The following is a 22729-nucleotide window of genomic DNA, read 5'->3' as shown; positions in this document are numbered from 1 at the left end:
CCTGTAGCTGTGCCTGGGATTGCCCCGACCGACGTGTAGGACCTTGCACTTGGCTTAGTTAAACTTCATGAGGTTGGCATCGGCCCACTTCACAAGCGTGTCCAGGTCCCTCTGGATGGCATCCCTTCCCTCCAGCTTATCAACCGAACCACACAGCTTGGTGTCGTTGGCAAACTTGCTGAGGGTGCATCAATCCCACTGTCCATGTCACCGACAAAGATATTGAAGAAGACAGGTCCCAACACCGATCCCTGAGGGACACCACTCGTTACTGCTTTCCAACTGGACATTGAGCCATTGACCACAACTCTTTGCATGCAGCCATCCAGCCACTGAGTGGTCGATCTATCAAACTGATGTCTCCAATTTAGAGACAAGGACGTTGTGTGGGACAGTGTCAAACGCTTTGACACCCACTTTGACAGTGTTGAATGCTTTTATCTGTCATGTACTGAAACAGACTGAGAGAGGAGCGCCCCTTGCCTTTGGCCTGGAGAGTCCTCCATCTTTGGAGGTAATTTTGGCTTCAGTGAAGCCAGATTTAACCAAATCTCCTGCAAATCATATTCCCTAAATGTTTCTTTCCCACAGAGACAGCACTGGATTTAATATGCAGTTTGGTACTAGCTGGCCTGGGTTACTGATACCCAGTGCTGTGCTCCCTCATTGCTGCTCATGCCAGCTCCCTAGCATCTGGAAATAGCAAGCCTTGGTCCCACTGCAAAAAAAAGACTTTACAGGGTGTCATATTCAGTCTTTCAAGTCACTTAAACTTGAAGGACAACCCTGTGCAGTAGCTGCAAAGATCAAGCTTGGCCTGCACTGGCAGGCAGGGACATCCCCACGGTCTCCTTTGGAGCTGTCTCAGGTCTTCCATCTCTGCTGATAGGAAGTGCAGTAATATGCATCACCTGGGCCAATGCTGGCTCCTCCTGGTCATCCACCTCCCACCACTCTGCAGGTCTAGAAGAAGCTGGGCTCTGCACCCAGTTTCAAAGGGAACATTCAAACTAAAGTTTGGTTTTCTTTTAGACATTAAAAGCTCATTTCGTGCAGTCAGAGGCCCATTTAGCTTCTCAACTATGGACTTCTATCATTCTGGTGAGTCAATGTTTTGGTATTAGCCAGCTGCTTCCCAACGTCATCCTCATGAACAGCAGGTGGAGGTGGTTGCATCACCAGCCCAAGCTCAAGGCTCTGTAAGTGTTTGAAGGTGACTTTGCACCAATCCTTCCTGTAAAATGAGTTAAATATTTCTCTTTTCCAAGGTAGTTTAGATCACGTAGACTGGTCTAAATCCCTTCAATGGTCTATTGAGAGACTTTGGACTGGGTCCTAAAACGCATGAATGAGAGGAAGATGATCTGCAATGCCCCATCCTCTGGTTACCCTTATCCATATGACCCAACAGACACAGCCTTTGCTCCCCAGACTGCAGACAAATTATGTCATTTTTCCCTGACCCAGACAAAAAAAGGACAAAAAAAAAAAAAAGATCCCTTCAGTTTTGTAGTCCTTTATTATTTTTTTTTAAGTTGATCCTCTGAAATGCGTAACAGTTACATTGTACAAAGCATTTAAAGAAAGTACCTCAACTTGCCGATTATTTCAAAATGAGATTATAAACAAAAGGAAAAATAAATCTGGTCCCTCACTAAAGTCCAAAAAAACCCCCCAAAAATAACTGAATACCTTCCGTTATTTATTTATTTTTTTTAAACATAAATTTGGAACACTTCATCTTACAAATAGGATTAACATGAACGTAATAACATCACACAAGTTCGCAGACAACCAGCTTAAAATATTGGGTACAGTTTTTTAATCAGAAGAATCATGCTTTCATGAAGAAATTATAACTGTTTATACAATCGAATCAATTTACTGTATTACAAAAAAAAAAATCCAAAACAAAACAACCCTAAGTTGCATCTATTAGTTATTTAGTTCATTAAAAGGCAAAAATAAAATAAAAGAGGAATGTAAGAAAATTTCAAACACTGTTTTGCACTCCCATATACACAGATCAGTTCACCTCACTTATGTTGAAGTACATGGGTGCCTTACATCGTAACGCAGCAGGGGACTGGAGCAGTGCTGTTTGTTACAGGAACAGTGCTAATTTTAATCAACAAACAATCGTTTGCCAACAAATAAATACATGGTACACACAACACAAAGAAGAAATTAGAGGGTGGGGGTGGGGGAGAAAAGAAATAATACAACGAAATAGTGACATGATTGTCGAAAATTAAATCCTTACAATGATTTGAACTAGTGGTGCTGTCGATGAACGCAGTGCTTTCACGGAATTATCTGGATGATTCAGCTTCTTGGAGTAGTGAACATTCATAGTTTACAATATACACAAGCCTCTTATGTATTCTTTCTCAGAGTTCTTTTTTTCTTCTTTTTTTTTTTTTGTTTTTCCTTTTTTAAACAATGCTGTTGAGAAGGCAAAAGAATCACGGAGAGAACAAAATATTCCCTGTTACTTCTTTCTGCATTTACGATGGATAGTGCGCATTTGATAGAACTATTTTCTTTCTTTGAAGGGCTAAAATGCATAAAGCTTTAATGAAGAGATTTGTACATGAAAGCAACTGTTCCCAATCCTGTGTCAAACTATCTTATACAAAAAGAAAATCAATTCAGCTCCTACTTTAAAGGAGTGCCCATGTGTGTATCAATGCAGTCTTAACCCTTTTGCCCCTGCCCCTCAAAGCCGGGTGAACTGGAAGACATTTTTTCCCGGCCCCGGTTTACATAATCCACTGAAACTTTTATTTTTTTAAGTCGCATTGATCCTCCAGAAGTCAGCAGCTGCCTTTGCTGTGCAAAACAAAATATTGAGAATAAATAGTTTCTTTCTTTTTAAAATTATTCAGTTTAAGGTCACCGGACTTTAAATGAGTGACCCTGCAGATTTATAAGGCATTCTGCTCAGCAGTCTTTTAAATAGTCATATATGAAAGAGCCATGCTACTGGTTTGGACTTGGTCCCATTCTCGGTAAGACTTCACAATGTCATACGTGACTGATGGACTGAATGGCGCTGGATTCTGCAGCAGCTCTTGCCATAGTGTGCCACATATTGGGAGAATTGTGGGATGTAGAATGAAGGGAGTCCTTGTCAGAGAGAGAGAGCATCATCGCATACGCCTGGATGGGGAAAGAAGAAGGACAAATAGGTCATGATCCTGCGGCATGGATCTGAGCTTGGACCCATGCCATCCTACACAGTTAGGGCATCATTTAGGCGACAACTGCTATTCTCAATTTTTTTTTAGAAAAATCAAAATGCATTAGGTAAAACCACTGTCAACCTTTTCACTGACACTTTTGACTCACTAACAGTAATAATAATTTCTGCTTTCATCTGGCTTCACAAAGCTCTGAGAAACCTTTGATAGTAGACAAGGTCTCAGAGTCTCCTTTGCCTTCAGATTCTTGGCACAGAAGGCTCTTTTCAAGAGCCTGAGAAATCACATTATCCCTTGGCTGGTCCTGTATTTTACCAAATACTAGTCTCCAGTGCTGTCCTTTTCTACAGGCATATTCTGCAGTTTTTAAATGGATTTATTTTATTTTTTTAAGGGCCTAAAAAGACCCATTTTAATTAATGTTTCAATAAAAATCAAGAACTAGCACTAGGATATCAGCCTAGTTATTGCAGTTTGAAAAGCATGCTGAGGACCAAAAGGCAGTAACATCCAACAGGCTGTAATAATGAATACCAAAAAGACAAGCCAGCTAGAAGGTCAAGTCAAATCCCTTCAAGGCAGCAGCTACACTCCACAGCATCATGGTGACCATGCCAGCTGTCTGAAAGCAGAGTGGGACTACTTCTTATCATGCTATTTCTGTGGCTGGCAGGCAGGAACAAAAATTGCAGAAAAGAAACCCCTCCATTATCAGGGACCAGAGCACCTGCCAAGTCTCCCAGGTGCAATGGGAGCACAGGACTGGGTCAGGGCAGGCTGAGGATTGTGGGTGCAGAGCACAGCCCTGTCTGACAAAGCTGAAACAACCTTGCCTGCCACACACTAACAGTTTAATCCTTCCGGTATTTGGTGACAGTAACATTTTAACTGAGTTAAGCTTTTACCTGGGACTTGGATTTCCTGTACAATGGTTGTTTTAGGTCCTCTGGCAGCTGGGAAGTATTGAAAGCTGCCAATTCAGCTTCACTATATTGATTTTCTTCCATTTTCCTCATTTTGAGGCTATCTGTGAAGTGCCTTATGTGGTCCAAAGCTGAAAGTCCAGTCTTATTATACTCCTCCTCTTTATACCTACAAAAATACCATGGAGGTTTAACATCAATTAAATGATCTTCTCTGCATTCCCTCATTCTCTCAGATTTACATATCTGAGGAATTACCCCCTTTTTTACATTCATAAACCACCTTGCTCTGTGGAACTTTGATCCTGAAATAAAATATATTTCCCTTTATTTTCTAAAGAGGAAACGGTGGGCAGTGGGAGCAGGGGAGGGAGAGATTGTCTCTCTTCTGGTGTCTCCACAGCATTTCACAAAACCATTACGAGAGATCCAGGTCGGTTTACGGAGCAGGTAACTTCTCTCCATGAACATTTCCTGTCTCACCCCAAACTTGACAATAGCTCCCTGAGCACATTTATTTTTCCTCTTAAGGGCTACAGACTGCATCGAGAGACTGAAAACAGGGCTGGTATTGACCCAAACACAGACACATGTTGCTATTGTAACTGGGAAGCTGGCTAATTTGGACCGGTTCCCACAGCACACATTTTGGCACTGGCACTCTTGTATGGTTTATTGTGTTTATTCCATATATCGGGCATGCCAATACTTGGAAGGAACCAACCTGCCAGGGGAAGCTTTGCAGTTCATGTCCAAAGTACTTGTTTCCTCGTAATCCTCCTCCGGAGTTCCCTCATGTATATCACTCGTAACAGACTCTTTGACTGCTTTCCCTGCAATTTCACTCTCTTCATCTTCTTCGTCCATCATTACTTCATCTTCTGCCTCTTCTTCGTCCAGCAAATCCGAGTTCTGGCTGGCTACCATGGCTTTTTCATCCTTAAAGTGGCTGCCATTCATTCTGAAAGTATCAAAAGAAACCCCAGCAATAATCACAAATCAGTTATGAAAGCTCCTCACCAGCAGATTGTCAGAGGTAGATGTCAAAATGATCTGTCTCAGTAGAATAAAGTGATTTCTGTATTTTGTATCTTGGTTAGCTTCGGACGTTTAGGCAGAAAATTGGCAAAATTTCTCCTAAAAAATCAGTGGGACGTTATGGTACCACGAGCATGGTATTTTCCATTTATCCTGATAAAACTACTGTTCAAGTGGAGGTATGTTCAGATATCCATTCCAAATTTTCTCATGCATTATTCCATCTCATGTTTCCAATCACGTATGTAGTCTGTGCAAAACAACTCACTGCCTTTTAGCAGAAGCTGTAGGGGCCAAGAAACTCTGAAAATCAGATCTGGCATTTTCAAAAATGACATCCAATACTGCAATCAGGGTTTTAAAGTGAAAATTACACGCACAATTAATTTTGGACACTACCACCCATTTGGAAGCCATACTACTTCACTGAACATATGGATTACATACACGGGAACCTAAGTGACTTCAGCTAAAGATCTGAAGAGGAGCCCACAATATTGCCTCCACACTGAACTACATTATTGACTGATTTGAAGGGTAAGAAATAATGAAAAGAAAGGTCGCATAACATTTCAAGTGTATTTCTTCCTATTAAATGAGTAATTACAGCAATACCCACATGGAAAACCATTTGGTCTACTCGCTATTATTACGCTGTCCTTTGGTTTCAGACAATAGCTTCTCTTAACTATTCCTAGGAGAATTTATCAAGGACGTAATACCCATGCTGAAGTAGGGGCTCATTTGCTAACGGCCTCAACCTTGTAGGATTCTGAGCGTTTAAAGCTGCATCATGTCTGCTGCATTAAATGAGAGGCAAAGAAGTTCAGCACCATTACTGCATCAACAAATGTGTGGCCAGAGGTACTAGTGGTGTAGAAGGGCAGTACTCAGTGGAGCCACACAAATACACGCTACCAGTGTATCTGCTTGTTATGTAGCACAGGGCCTTGATTCATCTATTGTTCTCATTGTGCAAAAGGTCCTTACTCTTCCAGGAATACAGTTATAAAAATGGAAACTTTATTGTCCCCCCGCAGTTTGCTTTAGACTTCGTGTGCTTTAAACTGTGTGGGACAATATGGAATACAACCAAAAGTCTGGGCAAGATAAGGATGAGCCATAGCAGTGTATTTAGAATTTAACATTTGACTTGCTGTTATAAGAGATATATATAAGAGATATATGACTTGCTTATATAAGAGATATAAGAGCATAGACAAGTGAAAGCTGGTTTCTTATACAACAATAGCATCGTTTTCCTAAAAACAATGGAGTTTCATCTATTTTCCGAGAAAATTCCGGATTGTCATGAGTTAAGTACTACATTTAAAAAAAAAAAGCAAGCTAGGGAATGGTCTGTTTATATCACAGTATCAAAAAATTTGAGGCTGTGCAGAGTTGGGAGAGCTGAAGCAGCCACCCTCCTCTAAGATAATCAGAGCAATATCTCTTTATCGTCTTTTATTTAAATAGGCAGAAATAAGAAATTGTTGAGCACGGTTTGGGCTGCCAACTTGCTTGTTATGCTCAATTGAGGCTGCTAGAAATGAAAGGGAGATGGACTACAACCAAAGTAACAAAAGCCATGTGATTAAGAAAACAGATTCTCTAATTATGCTTTCAAATGCAGCAATTTGCCAGGGATAAAATATCCGTCAAGAGCAGTCTGAAGTGCCAAATTCAGAAAGGAAACACTGCACAACCCAGCAACCTTTCCACTTTGCTGACTTCCTGTCAGAGGACATGTTGAGACCAGATGTGCAAGGAAAAAATCCCAAGCTCTCATTGCCAATCAAGACTGAAATTTGAATATGCATGTAATCACTTAATCCAATACTTTTGTGGAAATTATGTTATGTCCACCATTTTTATCCCTTTGCAAAGGCATCTGGAAATTGAGAAGACAGTGAAATTTGTCACCAACAGCAAGATTTTTTTGATGCTGGTAATGTAATGCCAATTCAAAAGTGTAAATAATGCATAATGCAACGCCAATCTTGAAGAAATATGTATAGCTGACATGTGTATCCCTGATACAGCCTTTTCTGCTTAGCTGTATTTTTGTTAGCTGAAAATATTTAGAAGTAGTCTCTCTTCTTTTAGTTCAGAAGAATTGAAACACCCATATACCTAATAAACCTTAGAAGGAAAATTTCTTTCACATGCTGGAGTACAGGTGGACTACCAACACTCATCCACAGCCTCGCAGGCTTTTTGCTGGTCAGCATCTTACTTGGGATTGAGTTACTCACAGGAAAGGACTTTCAGTTATAATCTTTCATTTGATCCAAGAATTTAGCTTAGACTACTTTATTAATTACACATTTAAATTGCATTTAAATCTTAAGGCTCTCTACACTTAGTCACAGGATGCACAATCCACTTGTTTGGCCATGAACGTAAAATGAGGGAAATTTTCAACAGACTTATATTAATGATGGGAACTGGAAAATGAGAGTTTCTGATACAAGGAGAAATCTGTTCATAGATGGAACCTTCTTTCCAGCATTTGCCACTGGCAATATGGTCACGCACGATGGGGAGGGAATCAACATGCTTCTTTTTGTAATACAGCAAACGGAACACTGAAGCAACCAGATTGCTAAAGTAACTCTGTCTCCAGACATCATCTAAAGTGAAAAATCAGGTTTAATAGGCCAGCAAACCTGAAGAGCTGCACCTTTTGAATGCAGATCCGACGCAACTTACCTCTCCTCTGAGTTTCGGGGGGATTGATTATTGTGGTTGCTGTTTCCAATAAAATTCCTAATTTCTGTGAAGTAAGAGTCTTCCTTGTCATCTAGGATTGCTCCTGTGCTTTCCAGTTCTGAGTGAGGTGAAGATGTTGCAGTACCTTAAAGCAAAACAGAGGACTTCTATTGTTGGTCTTCTACATTTTCTATGTTTGAACATTTATATCAAATTAAAATTGAAATGATGGTTAAAATGGGTGAGAATCAGAAACAGTTGGTCATAGTGATCTATCAGCTTTCAGCCATAAAACTGTTAATTAGAAGGGAAGTGGTATTATCTATGGGCAAATGTGGTTTGCAGCCAAAACAACGGCTTGCATGCTGGGTGCCACTTCCATGGTTCATAATCACTTTTGCCAAGTATCTATTTCAACATCTTCCTCCTGTTCCCTTGTGACTCCAAGACTGTTGGTCAGTAACTTTGTTAGACCAATGACTGAACTGAGCAAACAGAACTTCTTTTTATTAGCTACAGTTATGTGGATTTACAGATGGAACAACGTTCATATGTCAGTGCACAGCCATTGACATAATCACCCGGGTTCATTAGCACTGACACATCAGTGACAGACATCTTTGAGCATTGGGGAAAAGACAGCTATGCATTCACTGCATATATCTGGTTATTTCCAGAGGAGTAAAGTGTATACTCAAAAGACTGCAGACAGGATTTTCATTAAACCCTGCAGATACCTAAAACACACCAATGACATCCACTACCTGCCACTGCCTTTGCTGCTGCTGTGCAGTGACCAATTTGCTTTGAGGCTTGGGAGGCACCATTACCTCCATAATAGCTAGCGCTTTTCAGCTCCTGACAGTGGGAATATTTTAGAAGGTGCCAAGAAAATCTTTTAGAGTACCCTCTGAGACTCTAAATCTAGGACTCCTATTGAGAGCCAAGTGATTGCAGAAGTGGGATTAAACCAATTTTCCCAGTCTGTTCTCAAAATGGTATGGTTGGCTTAATTAAAACCAAAAGAAAAGACATCATCCAGTGGTATTAAGTTATACAAAAGTAGAGTTTATACTGGGATTTTCAAAGCACTTTACATGTCAGCAGAGCTTAGGCACTTACATATTTTCCAAACACCCACTCATTGCAGCAGACGGCACAGAGCAACGCGTGCCTATTGACACTGAGTAGCATTGAAAGTGAACATGCAGTTCCCGTATATGAACACTGGCAGTATGTAGGGCATAGTGGGGAGGGAAAAGGCATACATACCAGACATGTTCCCATTCTCGTGCTTTTTTAGATGTCTGTCAAGATTGGTTTGTTGACCAAAACACCTGTCACACAAGTGACATTTGAATGGCTTCTCTTTATTGTGGATGTTACGGACATGTCTCTGCAGGTTAGAAGATATGCTAAAGGATCTGTCACAGTATTTGCATCTGAAAAAAAAACCAAACCAAAACAAGAGGGTAGAAAAGGGTTTGTTAGTAGATGGAAATGTAAGAGACACGAAGAGACATGAGACATAAAGCACCTTCTGGACTCAGCCTCAGTACCCAACTGCAGTTCCTTGGTCCCTATTAAGGCAAAACCCTCCCTGAAATCCAGACAAGTTTTGGCTGAATAAATGGAGAGCTGTATTCTCGGAATGGAAATGTAAATTCTATGGTGGGTTTTTTAGCTTTAATTCACATTGGGTTTATATTTTAAATACTGCCTTCAGTAATAAGCATAGTATTTCAGAGTTAATGTCATCATATTAGCTAAGGTAATTGATTCCCATGTTTTTGAAACTGTTGCATGCAAAGTTGAGAAGTTTGAAAACAGTAGAGCAATAACTATTGTTTCATGTGCTGCCAATACAATACAATTAAACACTTCTGGAAAAAACATGAAACAGATCTCTTCTAATGCTCAAATAAGGTAAAAAGGCCTATTTCTTTTCCTATTCTAAATTATACTGTGTGATTAAATCTTTTCTTGAGGAATTAGCTTGCTTGATTGCTAATCCCAGAGGAAATTTGGTTATCTTGCAAAAAACAGCAATAAACAATCCCAACCTTTCATATTGTGCCAATGTGAGTAGTTTAGTCTATCACTCTGGTACCAGAGGCATCAATTTTCATACTCTGTAGCGATTTGGAGTCCCTAAAGCCTTTACTGTATTGCTCTTTAAGTCATTACTAAGTCATACTATAACTATTTCAAATTCTTTGGCTGGCAACCAGCCAACAGTCTTCATCACTTGAGTTTTGCAATCTTTTACTTCTCCCGTGCTTCTCTTACGCTTGTCAATGATGTCAATTTTTTTTTAGTGCTGAAATCATTCATTATGTTACTAATTGCTCATGGCTTTTATGCAGTGAACAGGTATAACATGCATCAAGACCTTCCTTCAATAAAATTAGATGTGAATCTCATTTCCCAAAGAGACTAGAGGCAAAAGACATTGTTTCCTCACAAACAATGAGCTTACTCTGCTTTTTACAGCTCATAAAATGGCAGAAATCAGTACATTTGTTTTACTGGAACATGAAGCGGCTTCTTTCCAGTTGATTTAAATTAGTCTTTCATTTTCAATAAGGTGACGCTTCTATTCACACATTTCTGCATGTGACTGTCCTAGACACAATATCACATACATACTTTTTTTATCAACAAGGAAGTACACCCACATGGGTTTTGGTCAGGCAGACCTCAGAAAGGATCCAGATTAGGCAAGAAACAAATAAATACAGTAATGCCTTTACAACTGGGACCTTCCAGAAACCAGCTGATTGACAAAACACTCAACTTTAGGCTGTAAATAATACCACAGAGCTCCTACCAAAAAAAATTTTTTTGCAAGGGGAAATACGACCATGAGTCCTACTGAAAATCACTTCAATCATTCTGGTTCTGAAGTGCCAGCTATCCCATGAGGCAAAGGCAGGATTTGCAGACAGTGCCTGGGCAGCTGCGTAAGCCAAAAGAATTTCATTAATTAGGACCAAGACCTTCCCCCAGCTCCACAGCTCCAACAGCGAGTACCAGCACTGAATGCAAAAAGCCCTGTTCGAGACCAAAACACAGTAGTGGGTACTTGCTAAGAAGCAAGCACCAAAGCTAGCTGCACACGGCTGTTGAACACTCATTCCTTTGCTTAATTCCCTTGACCGTGCCACAGATGGGATATGGGCTTGAAGTACCTATAAGGTTGCTCTCCAGTGTGCGTCCTCAGGTGGCGTGTTAGGTTTGCAGATCTCGGGAAAATCTTGCCACAGTATCTGTGATAAGAAAAAGTTTGGTAAGGTACCACAATCTTCAGTGGTTTCATCCCAATTTGAGCTGGACTGGATGCACAGCCCAAATGGAATTACTGGCATGGCATTGGTGTGACAACATTTCAATAAAAGCATTGAGCAAATGGATGTGATTGACGCAACCACAGAAGAATAGGACTGGAATTGCTAGCACTGACCAGCTTTTCTTTTGCGTAAGCAAGGGATATATGAAAGCATACCAGTTATAAAGACCACCCCAAATTTCTAAGCTCACTATGTGATTATTGGTCACATTCAGATCTGTAATCAAGAGAATCTGTTACTAAAGCCTTGGACTTCTGCTTCCATGTAAGCAAATTTCAAACCTTTCAACCAATTTTATGTGTCAGCAAACATGACATCATTCTGTGCACTGAAAAGCATCAGAGCAGACAAGACTCAAACACCTAATCCATCAAGGTATGTTTCCATAACAACATGTCTTGAAAGAAGGCGACATGTTTTCAAATAGATCAGATAAACCTGATATGCCAGTGTCAAACACCTGCGTGTTCTGGTGATGATACACAGATCTAAATAATGCAATTTAAAAACCATTCTCTAAACTCAATAATATGTTACAGGAAAAATAATGGGGAAAAAAATTAACATGAGCCCTCCCCCTTTGTTCAAGTAACGTATTAATATTCAGTTCATAATCAGCCCAGTTCTACTAAGGACATTCAGCCCATTTTTTGCATGGGATCAGAGTACGCACAACACTTAAGTGAATGAGGGTAGTGGTCGCTCCATGTGATGACTTTGAAGATTGCATCCCTTCGCTTTTAACATCCCATTTATTTTTTCACTATGTGATATATAAGCCTTCAAAATACCCACACAACTAATTCTACTCTCCTCAACAAAGCTCCCATTCATTTAGGTTGCACTTACAATGACTATCTTCATTGTATTTCTTTAAGTCTGTACATAGAAATCCTAATAAGTCATGTATTTTATCACTGATCCCTTTGGATATTAAAAGCAGAAGCCTGAGAAAAAAACACGTCTGTAGTTTATGATCAAAAAAAGCAATAATGAAAGCACACTTGTGCATATGAAAGTCAGGAGAAAATTTGGAAAAAAAGGATTGATTATGTAATAGTTTCCACCTCATTTATCAAACCAGTATGATACAGGGCAAGCTCTTTGTTTCATAACACCAATAATTTAGTAAGTAAGATCCCCAAAGCAAAACGCTTTCCATGTTTTATTGGGCATAAAAAGCCCTGAAAGACCTGCCATGGTCCCCGTCAACCATCTGAGCGGGGGGGATTTCAGAAGCCTGAGAGAGCAGCGTGGGGTGGACCTGCGGCTACCTGCAGGTGTAGCGCTCCTTGCCCTTCCGCAGCAGTGTCTCTGGCAGAGTGCTCGGTGGCGCACGGAAGTTGAACATGGATGGCACCGACTGGATCAGCTCATTGGCCTCTGGTTTCAGGGTGCTAAAGCTCTCCAGCTTTTCAGCCATGTTTTCTATAGCTGACATCTGCAACAGAACATAGCACAGAACCTGTCATGGTAAGTAACTCCTTTGTGTGTCTGCCCTCACTGGAAATACAGAATACAAAGAACATACACTGCCAAAAGCCAAAAGAAGAGGAAGGGGGGAAAAAAAAATAGCAAATGTAGAGCTGCAGTCTCAAAAATTATGGGGCACATTAGGCAAGGTGGTGGCCACAATGTTGTTCCACTTGGAATAATGCCTATAACTGTAACAGCAGGGTGCTGTTTCTGTACAAGCCCAGTGTACAGCAGAGCTCTTGCCCTAACTGCTATAATGTAAAGCTGCTTCCACACATCTAAATTAGCCGGTGTTCATTCTTCCTGTTTTTAAGCCTCAGCTTCTGTAAAATTCCAGTTTATGCAGTCATGGTCTGTGAGTTTGCACCTGCGAGTCTGAAACCATTGGCCATTTCTGACCAGATCAACAGAAAAAATAAAGATCCCAACAACTCAATTCCTGCAGTTTGGGTCTTTTTAAAGGACTGGCAGAGGACAAATATTGCAGAGGAACACTCTAGCTCAACCAAGGGCAGCAAGAAGCCAGATCCAGAGGGGCTCCATCAATGTCCCAGCAAGCATTCAGCCCAGTCTTATGGCCCATCACAGTCAAAGACTATAAATCTTTAAGAAATGAAGCTTTGGTGGATTTGGTGTTATGTGTTCACATTACCTGTTAGATGTCTATCCTATTTTTTCTACAACCTCTTAATATTCCAACCTCTTTAATATTCTTTTAGTTACTTAATATTCTTTTAGTTACTTGTAAACCCTATGTGCTTTGGGATATCTCCACTCTTGGTTAGCTGTCTCTAATTTTCAGGGAGAGGGATTAAATAATTTCTGGAGAATGGTTTCCTTTAACATGTCCTGATCCAACCATGAGAAACTGCTCCAAAATCTCAAACATTGTCACTTGGACAGTCCATAACTGCTGCTGAGCCTTCTGACAGGCAGAAGTAACCATCTGCCTCTTCATAACACCACAAACAAACGAGAAAAGAAGAAACCCAAGATCTCACCTACAGAGCATAAAAACCACAGCATGAGCCCTGTGCAATACCTTGCTTGTAATGAAGAAGGAAATTACAAGAAAGATGCTGAATGCTCCTTAGCTGAGAACGCCTTTACAGCCCGATCTTCAAAATCCCTAAGAGACTGCTTTGATTGTTGGGATTTTAAAATTTTATTTAATGGGAATAATTCCACATTTGGGTTTGGTGGTTTTTTGTTTGGTTTTTTTTTTTTTTTTTTTTAGTTTTTTGGGTTTTTTTAAGTTTTATTTTAATGGGCAGAGCTGTGTATTTGTCTCCTGGAATGACTACTCACACGCTGGTTAGCTCTGGCTTTGGGTTGTGGGTTTGGTTTTTTTTTTCCCTTTAGCCTGTAGCTTGCCCTCTCATTTCATGCTCAGATTCCTAATGCTGAGTACAAATTGCAATGTACAGGGTACCACTGCCAATTTGCCAAATGTCTTTTATCAAACCTGGTGAAAAAAAAAATCTCAGAGGGAAGTCAAGATACATTTACTTGTCAGACAACAAATGTGAAAGCACTGTGAGGCGGTAGGGGCTGTAAGCTCTGGGGTTTGATTCATAATCACTCAGCTGCTAAAACATTCTCCACAGATGCAAGTGGACAGCACATTTGTCAGTATGAAGGATTTTGACATGTACTGATCACAGGCATGAGATATGTAATGATGATGCTGCTGGGAGAGAAGGTAATTCTATCTCAGCACTGAGATGTCATTATCAACCCATACAACTCAACATTACCATATATTTCTTTTTATATGCCTTCATCTTTTTCTTTAGTCAGAATTGATTCTTAAAGCTTTTATAATAGTCTTTCCACTGTCTTTAATTCCTTCTAATTGTTCCCCCCAAGAATTCATTCGTCTATTTTGCAATTGTGGAAAATAAATGGTTTGAATGAAAAATGACCTTTGGCCTTCAGGCTGATTAGCAGTGACAAGACAGTGCATGGGTTATGATAGCACATATTTACAGTGAAGAATAATAAGGGCATTGAGAAGTATAATAAATGTTTTATTTATGTATATTTAATATTCAAGTCAGTTTCATTATCTAGTGGTTTTAAATCATTTTTGGATCATCATTTCTCATGTACATGGTCCCCTACAGTAATACATTAGGGCAACTATTTTCTCCTTTAGATTTGAAATGGCTTAGTCATGCTTATTTTTTTTTAGTTCTTATTTCCAGGATTTTGCAGAGGAGAAATCAAGACCGATTCTTCTCTAATGTATGGCAGTGCAGATCAGCACCACCTCCAACACTGCCTCCAGGTTTACATCAGTCTGAAAATAGGTATGAAATCAGCATCTAATCTTAAATCCCTCATTCAGAGGAAACATGAGCACGTCCAATTATTTTAAAGTATTACTTGCTTTCCAAAAATATGTTTCTCACTGTAGGAATGACTATTGGGTTTTTTTAAAACCGATATATGTAGTTACCTGGTATGATTTATATTTTTCAAGAAATGCACCAGCAACAACGGGAAGTGCTTGGCCCCAGGCCTGTGCTGATACAAGCAGATGCCACTCCACTGTTACCATCTGCTGGAGATAGGGTCACAAGAACCAAAAACTGGGGCATTTTTTTTACAAGTCCTAAGCATGCTGCTGGTGCTTGGGGCCTTTGGGGTGCAATTCCCTATTGCAAGATGGGCACCTGGGCTGCATGGGCTTGTTACAGCCCATAAAATCCTGCCAGCCCAAACCCACAAGCTCTCAATTACTTTATATGCTGGTAGTCTACCTGCAAAATACTAACTATGTAATGCGAAATCTGGGGTTTGTCACACTGAGGACTAACTTCAGCACCAAAATCAAGCAGGAGTTATAAACCTGCAACACACATTTTTGGGAAGCTGATACCCTGGTTTCAAGTAGTGGCCCCAGGGGATGTGCAGAAGGGCAGGCAAGGGACAGACCTTCACCACAGTGTCTTCTGTCATGCACAGCAATGAGGGGTGTGAGAACCTTAACTGGGGTTTGGATCTCAATTACAGTGTTGAATGGCCATTAGTGGCTGCTGCTCCCATTCATCTGGTGAAACCCTTTTTGAATCCATTTATATTTTTGCCAAGAAGAGTTTGCCGATTTAATTAGGTGCATATGAAAAGACACTGGCTTTTGTTTCTTCTAAGCCATTTGCCTGATAATTCAGATGGGTGCCCCTCATTTTGTTTTTTGGTATTGTTGAAACTAATTAACCATTTCTCATTCAAGTTCTGCTCACCATTCGTGGCCTCTCAGAGCTGGGACACAGCTCCCTTGGGCATTTCTTTTCCAAGCAAAAAACCAAAAGGAAAAAGAAATAAAAAGAAAAGAAAAAATCAAAATGTATTTAGTCTCATTTAGTCTCTTTTTGTATGGAATCTGTTCCCTACCTCTGATCATCACTGTTGCACTTTTCTGTCTTTTCTAATTGTACTATATCCTTTTTGAGAGGGTCTTCAGCTGTATTCAAGACCTGAAGGCGGTATAACATAATAATGTTTTCAATTAATTTCTGCTAAGCACTCAGATGGTATTCTTCATAAAACTATCAACTTGAATATTTTTTTCTTGAATGACATGAATTTTAAGAGTCACACTTTCCCCTCGGTATTACTGACATTGAGTTCTATTGCTGTTTTATTGCTGTTTTAATCCCTGGTGACTCAGCTTTCTATGAATCTTCTGCAAAATCTTCATAGTCAGCTTTGGATTTAGCTGTTCTCAATAAAATCCTCTTCTCAAACTCTACTCTTTGCTTATTCACCCTTCTTCCTATGTAATTTACAGACATATGCCAGTGTTCAGAGCCCAGTGACACCACCACAAAGCGGACTCACCGATAATCTTCAATGATGGTAAACATCACAAATTTATTCTTAGCTTTTTTCCTCCAAGATTGTTGGTGGTGTTTTTTTTTGACTAATCATTAACCCAGAAAATTACTTCCCCTCTTCATCAATGAAACTCCCTCTTTCAGCTGAAACACAACCAAAGCAACTCACACTCCTTCAAAACACCATTATTACTGATGGTAAAGCAAGTCTTACTGCCATAGGAACTGCATTGACCATAGAGATGCTACGAATCAGCAATCCACCAAACTCCTGAAGCAAGCTGTTAGGGATAGCATCTGTCCTGGGAAGTTAGGTGGGTGCTTGTGGACATCTAATTTCTCCAGGGATGGTCCTGGGGACCACCATGGAGGCAGGTGTGTGGCTCAAGCTGCTTGGCTTTCAGGAGGGGTCTGCACCCTAGCTGAGTGCCCAAGGGCTGCGGTGATCCTTGAACAGAGCATGGGGAGGAAAGCACCACTTGACCCCAAGGATAGGATTAGTGTAATTGCCATGTCCATGAAAGCTGTCTGGGGAGTCAGGAGAGCGAGAAGATCCCATTACATACTTTACATACAGCTATTGCCTTATGGACAAGTCACGTCTGCTCCTAATCTGAGATCAGTGAATGACAGCATTTTATATAGAACAGTAACTTTTGATTTACATATATAAGAGTTGTTGATTCTATCTGCGTCCAGATGTCTGGAAAAGGAAGCAGCTTTCCCCCACCTCCCTCCTGCTCCCTGAGAGGCTATTAACCTCCTACTGACGCAAACTAATATGCAGTCGCAATTCCCCAGCTCCGACTCAAAAATGCAGACATTACCATAATCGGCTAAAACAAGTATTTATAAACATTTGAACAGGCAAGATATCATCATCAGGGGTCTTGAACATTTATCTTAAAATTTATTAACCAACAGATGAAAAAGTGGCATAAATAAAGCAAAGGTTTGTTGTTGCTGGTTTTTAAGAATAACCTGATGAAATAGTCTAGCAGACAATGTCATGAATTACATGACCTAATGTTTTACAAACGCAACTCCTTCCTTGCTATTATCGCAAAACCAAACTGACTTTATGGCCGTAACTCATGGGAAAAAAAACTGCTCAAATGTTTGCTTTCTATTTTTACTAGTGTTATTTAAAGAAATCTTGAAAACCCAACTGCTAAAGCTCAGGAATTCTTCCTTGCCAGTTCAAGTTATAATGCTTTCTTGAGGAACTATGACTTGTGAATTTGTTGTCTCAAAACTGTGTGTATTTGGATGTCCAGCCATGGGACTTGGCTGAGCTATATTCACATTCAAGAGACACATCACACGTGGCTGAACTTTATGAAGCAGTAGCGAGAAACTCCTGCTGATCTGCAGTATGGTTCCAAAATATGTCTATTCGTATTCCTGCAGTTGGTGGGGGTTTAGCTGACCTAACAGAATGGATTATGTCCTAAAATAAGCCCAGTAAAATAAAACCTTTGTTAATGCACTCACCAAATTTCATTTATTTGTAAAATTATTTTCATTATTTACTATGATTCTTCGTAAAGCTAGTGCAAATAAAGTGTGACTCTAATTACGGAACCACTTTATAGCAACCTTTTCATGATGGCATCAGAAGGAGATGAAAGAGTTTGCAGACTAAATAAATCATGATCTGTCCAAGAGAGGGTGTTGCCATTGACTTGCACTATAGGGTTCCTGCCAAACAGTTAAAAACAATCTGAAATAATCTTGAAATATATGGCACATGCAACTGCCATATTGAGCTAGAAAGGCTTGTGTGACGTGTTCAAATCTCTCAAGATGAAGATTTATCCATGAATCAGCATCCTGCTCTAGGCACTTTATATTTTAAATACCTATTTCTGCTGCAGCTGCTCAAAGCACTAGCATAGCCAGGAGACATACGCTCACAAAAAAAGCAGGATGATGGAAATTTGAGGACCAAGCCAATATCAAAGGAAGCAGACAGAAGAAAAAGACTGCACTGGAGTTTTCAACTTTCCAAATATGCCCAAACAGAGCCACTTTTCTGGGGATTCAGGGTGCCTGGGCCAAATCACAAATCCTACCATGGTCCCTTCATGTGCTACACTGGGTTCCCTCTACTGCAAAGAAAATGTTTAAGAATGACCTTTTGTGCTCTCTCAGTCTGGTATCCAAACCTTCCTCCTACCTGTTGAGCTCATTCAGCATCTATGGGTGCTTGCAGGAGTCCTTTGGCGCCTGCCTAATCCCTTTTATCTCAGGATTCTAGCACATCTTATGCAGCTGCATAAACCATTGCCTTACAGGAAGAAAATGTGATTAAAAGCCATGTGTACACAAAGCAAAGGTCCATCACTGCTTTTGAAGTGTGCCATGGATGACACAGATGACAATGGGAAGGGCTAAGTGCAGCACGGGCAGCATCTTTGAGAACTCCAGCACTAGCCTTGTAGAGACACACATGGGAAGGTGTACATGAGGATCTCAGATCTCATTTTGCAAAATTCTGGCTTTGTCTTGTGAAATTAGTCCACGTTGCACTGCAAGTGGTGAGTGAGAGTGAGTCAGGCTCTGAGCCGCAGCCGGCTGGCTCCAGCTCTCCCCTCAGAAGCCCAAAGGTTGGGAAAAATCTGGGACAAGTATTTATGGGTTCAGTGCTGCAGCTGAAGAGCCAGCAATGCAAAAGCAAAACACAGTGTTATTTGAGTTGCATCTGCAAAAGCAGTTGCTGTGGATCTTTTTTTTTCTTTGTGAACAATTTAAAAGTATTAAAAATAACGCTTTATAAAAATAGAAGAGAAGGCTCAAATTTATCCAATAGTACTTTTTAGTACAATTCCTGATTGCATAAGGGTGACGATGTAAGTATACACACAGGGCAAATGTGACCCAAATCCATGTCAAACAAATGGGTCAGTTAAGCTCAAAACTTCAGTGCTATTAAAGTGACTAACTCCCACTGAAGTTGATGCGAGATAGAAATCTGAAGTCCTCTGAGGCCGTGTATTTCAATGTCTCGAATGAAGATTAAATATTTATAACTACTGCAATCTAACAAGACTTCAGCCTGAAAATTTCACTGCAATGTCTGAAGGAAACAGATTTCCAAATTGTTCTAAAGGCTTGGAACAATTTCAGTTAATATAAACAAAGACTGTATTTTGAAACCCTCAGGTAAAGCTCCCATTGCCTTCACCAAATAACGTAAGAGGATATTTATCTACATAACACTCTGTAAGAAAGTGTGGCATGCTCCGTAATTGAGTCGTAAGTTATCTTTCGTATTGTATTTTTCTTATGCAATTTATTTCAGAATGATTAAATCAAAAACATAAGCCATTAACTTACCCAAATTCTTTGATCAGGCAATTGGAACTGGGAGCAAAATTGAAACAAAAACAACACATTATTCCCACATTGGAACCCTCATTGCAATCAATCTACTAATTAAGATTTTACTTAAAGATACTAATAAAAATGTTAGTCTGAATGATTTGTTACATAGGGGTATTCTCTCTATCTATGTAATCCTTGCAATGGCAAATTATGGTGAAACAACATTAAATGATCTAATTTTCATAGCTTTTAGGCCACTGCCACTGGGAGGAATTTTGCCCAGGCAAGGACAGAGGAAGGACTGGAGGGTTTATGTCTTTAATCTCTACTTCAGAAAACTATTTTAAATATTCATCTGTTAGCTGTCATATTATCCCGTTAAAAAAAAAAAAAATAAAAAAAACTTGCTTCAGCAGATGGCAAGTTTCAGAAAGAAATTTACCTACAGAAACACAACCCTGTAGGACATAAACAATAATTCTGTTCATATTTTACAGATTAATCCTGCCAGGAGAAAATTAAAACTTGCAGTATACTCCACACCTGTACTTTTACAGGGGTGAATAGAACTGTAAAGGAAAACCAGCTTTTTTGCAAGCTGCTCCCCAGTCCTCTATAAATACCGAGCCAAATTCTGCCTTTCCAAACAAGAGACTCCTTTCTATTAAAGTCTGCAAGAAAGAAGATTTTGGCATTACCTTTTTGACAGGATGTGATGGTGGTTTAGTTTTCTTTTACAATGTATTAAAAGTGCATGTTACACTCATGACCTTTGTATCCATGCATCTTGCACCAAGTTAAAGACATTATCTCTAGCAGCTAGGTACGTGATAAAATGAAAGCCAGTCTTTACCATGGAGTTTTTCTTTTCTGTTGCGCAGTGAGAAATATGGAAGAATGGGTTCAGCCACGTGAGCGTACAACCAGCCCTCCCTCCTGCCAGAGGGTGGTGGCTCTGCCCCACCTCAGCCGGCACTGCTGGAGGGCAGTGGTATCTGACACCTCCTGCTCACACTGACAGACTTGGTGACCAAGCTGGGACCTTCCTCAGGCACCAGCAACAGGTATCACCAACTCTGTGAAATAAATGTAAAGGATGAAATCCCAGCATCCTGTCCACTAATGGCAAGATGCCCAATGTCTCCATTTCACCTGCACACTTACAGTAACCTTGTCTAACTCCTATTAACCCTCCTCCAGTTCCCTGTGTAACTCAGAGTCATACAATGCTACATAGAAGATTATCCAGCTCCTTCCTCACTCACCGCTTATCTCCTAAGGGTGCATTTTACCCAAACAGCCTCCTTTCCCACCCACCAACCACGCTACCTACTGTCATCATCAGGCCAACCTGAGGGAAAACCTTCAGAGCCCCCTGAATCCAACTTCATTAAATAACAATCAGTTTACACCTCCTGAAAAGCTAGCTATCGCAAAGCAAAATAATACTGTTTCTTTCATCAACAGTGTACCTAAAATGCCCTCATTTTAATAATTTACTATGAATTTACAGCCCTTCACTCCTCTGACTCACTTGGAGAGGAACCAGCCTGGTTTTACAACAGGGAACACAAAGAGGATGTAGCTCCTGTCTGTGTATTTGTGCATTACTACTATCTGCTGTGAAATGGGAATTTTTACCTGCTGCTTTGCAACTTGGGCAAATAAGGTAAGTCAGCAAGAGGTGCTGAGCTGCTGTTAAATCCTGTACATAAATTCTCACTGATTTTAATACTTACTAGATCTGTCACTTTCTTCGGGCATTGGAACTGGAATGGGGTGTTTTTCTGCAGTCTCTACTAATGCTATAGCATTATGTCTGTGCATCTTGCAACTACATATGCCATCAGCTACTCTTCCCAGTTCCTCAGAAGGCCCGTATTTCAAAATATGTTCCATACAACTCAGGACGTAACAACTGTTGACTTTATTAAAAATTAAAAAAAGGCAAGTGATGGCAGATTATTGGAATGGTTTGTTCAGGAATTCAGAGGAAGCTGAACCAGAGACAGCACCTCCTGAGTGTGTGCTTAAAATGCAGCATACATAAGAGGTGTTCTTGTTAGGCTGGAACAGCCCATATTCAGTAAGGGGTGCAAATCTGCAAATATAATTTTATTTAGGCATAAGATTTAACCCAAATTTTTAGCAAAATCTCCTTAAGAAAGGAGAAGGAAGCCAAAATGAGGTTTTGGTGCTGTTGAAGAAAAGCAATGTATAGTTTACATACAGGTCCTTTTTCTGTACTACATACACATTGCAGTTGTAATACCATTTTAGGGACACCCTCGCAAATGTTTGTTTTTCAGCAAATAAGCAGCAGGATTATGGCTTATGAACAAGACAGCACCCCTCTCATACAGCATGTCTTCAGGTATGGAGGAGCAGAGATTCTACAAAGTACTTGCACACACTATAGCCCACAATGGCTATCAGAAAAAAGATGAAGCATTTGCATTATGAGACTTAAAAGCATTGCATAGAAGGTTTTTTTAAATCTTCTCTGGGAGTTCTTAAATACTGATAGCTGGGAGTCTCAGCTTTGCTGGCCCAACTTTGAATCTACATCGCCTCCTTGTAGTCAATGGACTCCACCACAATGGCTCAAAGCATGGGAGAGTGGTGAAAAAGACACAGGTAGCTGCAAGTGTTGGTAGCTACGCTGTGGTTTTGGAGGAACACAATTCTAAACCATACATGTAGTTTGAATCTGATTTCCTCTATAATAAAAACATGTTGTTTCATCTGCAAAACATCAAGAAGCTCAGAACAATGCTTACGCTTTTCCACCACAATGGTACAGCAAAAGCTATGTGTTTTAGGAAATCCAAAAATGACTAAGACTGCATTCATTTCTC

The 22729-nt window shown here is 40.1% G+C and overlaps 1 protein-coding gene across 4 annotated transcripts in view; it reads right to left on the bottom strand.

Annotated features, from left to right (window-relative positions):
• Window positions 1-2438: 2438 nt before the first annotated feature.
• Window positions 2439-22729, bottom strand: part of MECOM (MDS1 and EVI1 complex locus) — a 37666-nt gene continuing 17375 nt past the window's right edge. For 2 of the 4 annotated variants that reach the window (XM_010010705.1, XM_010010706.1), the window contains exons 7-14: window positions 19884-19910; window positions 12501-12667; window positions 11068-11145; window positions 9149-9318; window positions 7877-8021; window positions 4851-5087; window positions 4109-4295; window positions 2439-3162 (exon numbers count right to left, since the gene is read on the bottom strand). In XM_010010705.1, coding sequence (XP_010009007.1) covers window positions 3028-3162; window positions 4109-4295; window positions 4851-5087; window positions 7877-8021; window positions 9149-9318; window positions 11068-11145; window positions 12501-12667; window positions 19884-19910 — 1146 coding nt within the window. In that variant the 3' untranslated portion in view covers window positions 2439-3027. The remainder of the gene's footprint in view (window positions 3163-4108; window positions 4296-4850; window positions 5088-7876; window positions 8022-9148; window positions 9319-11067; window positions 11146-12500; window positions 12668-19883; window positions 19911-22729) is intronic. The other 2 variants (XM_010010707.1, XM_010010704.1) reach the window with 1 other exon arrangement.

Source organism: Nestor notabilis, unplaced genomic scaffold (genome assembly GCF_000696875.1).
Source record: "Nestor notabilis isolate BGI_N333 unplaced genomic scaffold, ASM69687v1 scaffold7643, whole genome shotgun sequence".
In the NCBI taxonomy this organism is placed as follows: domain Eukaryota; kingdom Metazoa; phylum Chordata; class Aves; order Psittaciformes; family Psittacidae; genus Nestor; species Nestor notabilis.
Note: the sequence above shows the minus strand (reverse complement) of the source record. Positions and strands in the feature narration are given on the sequence as shown.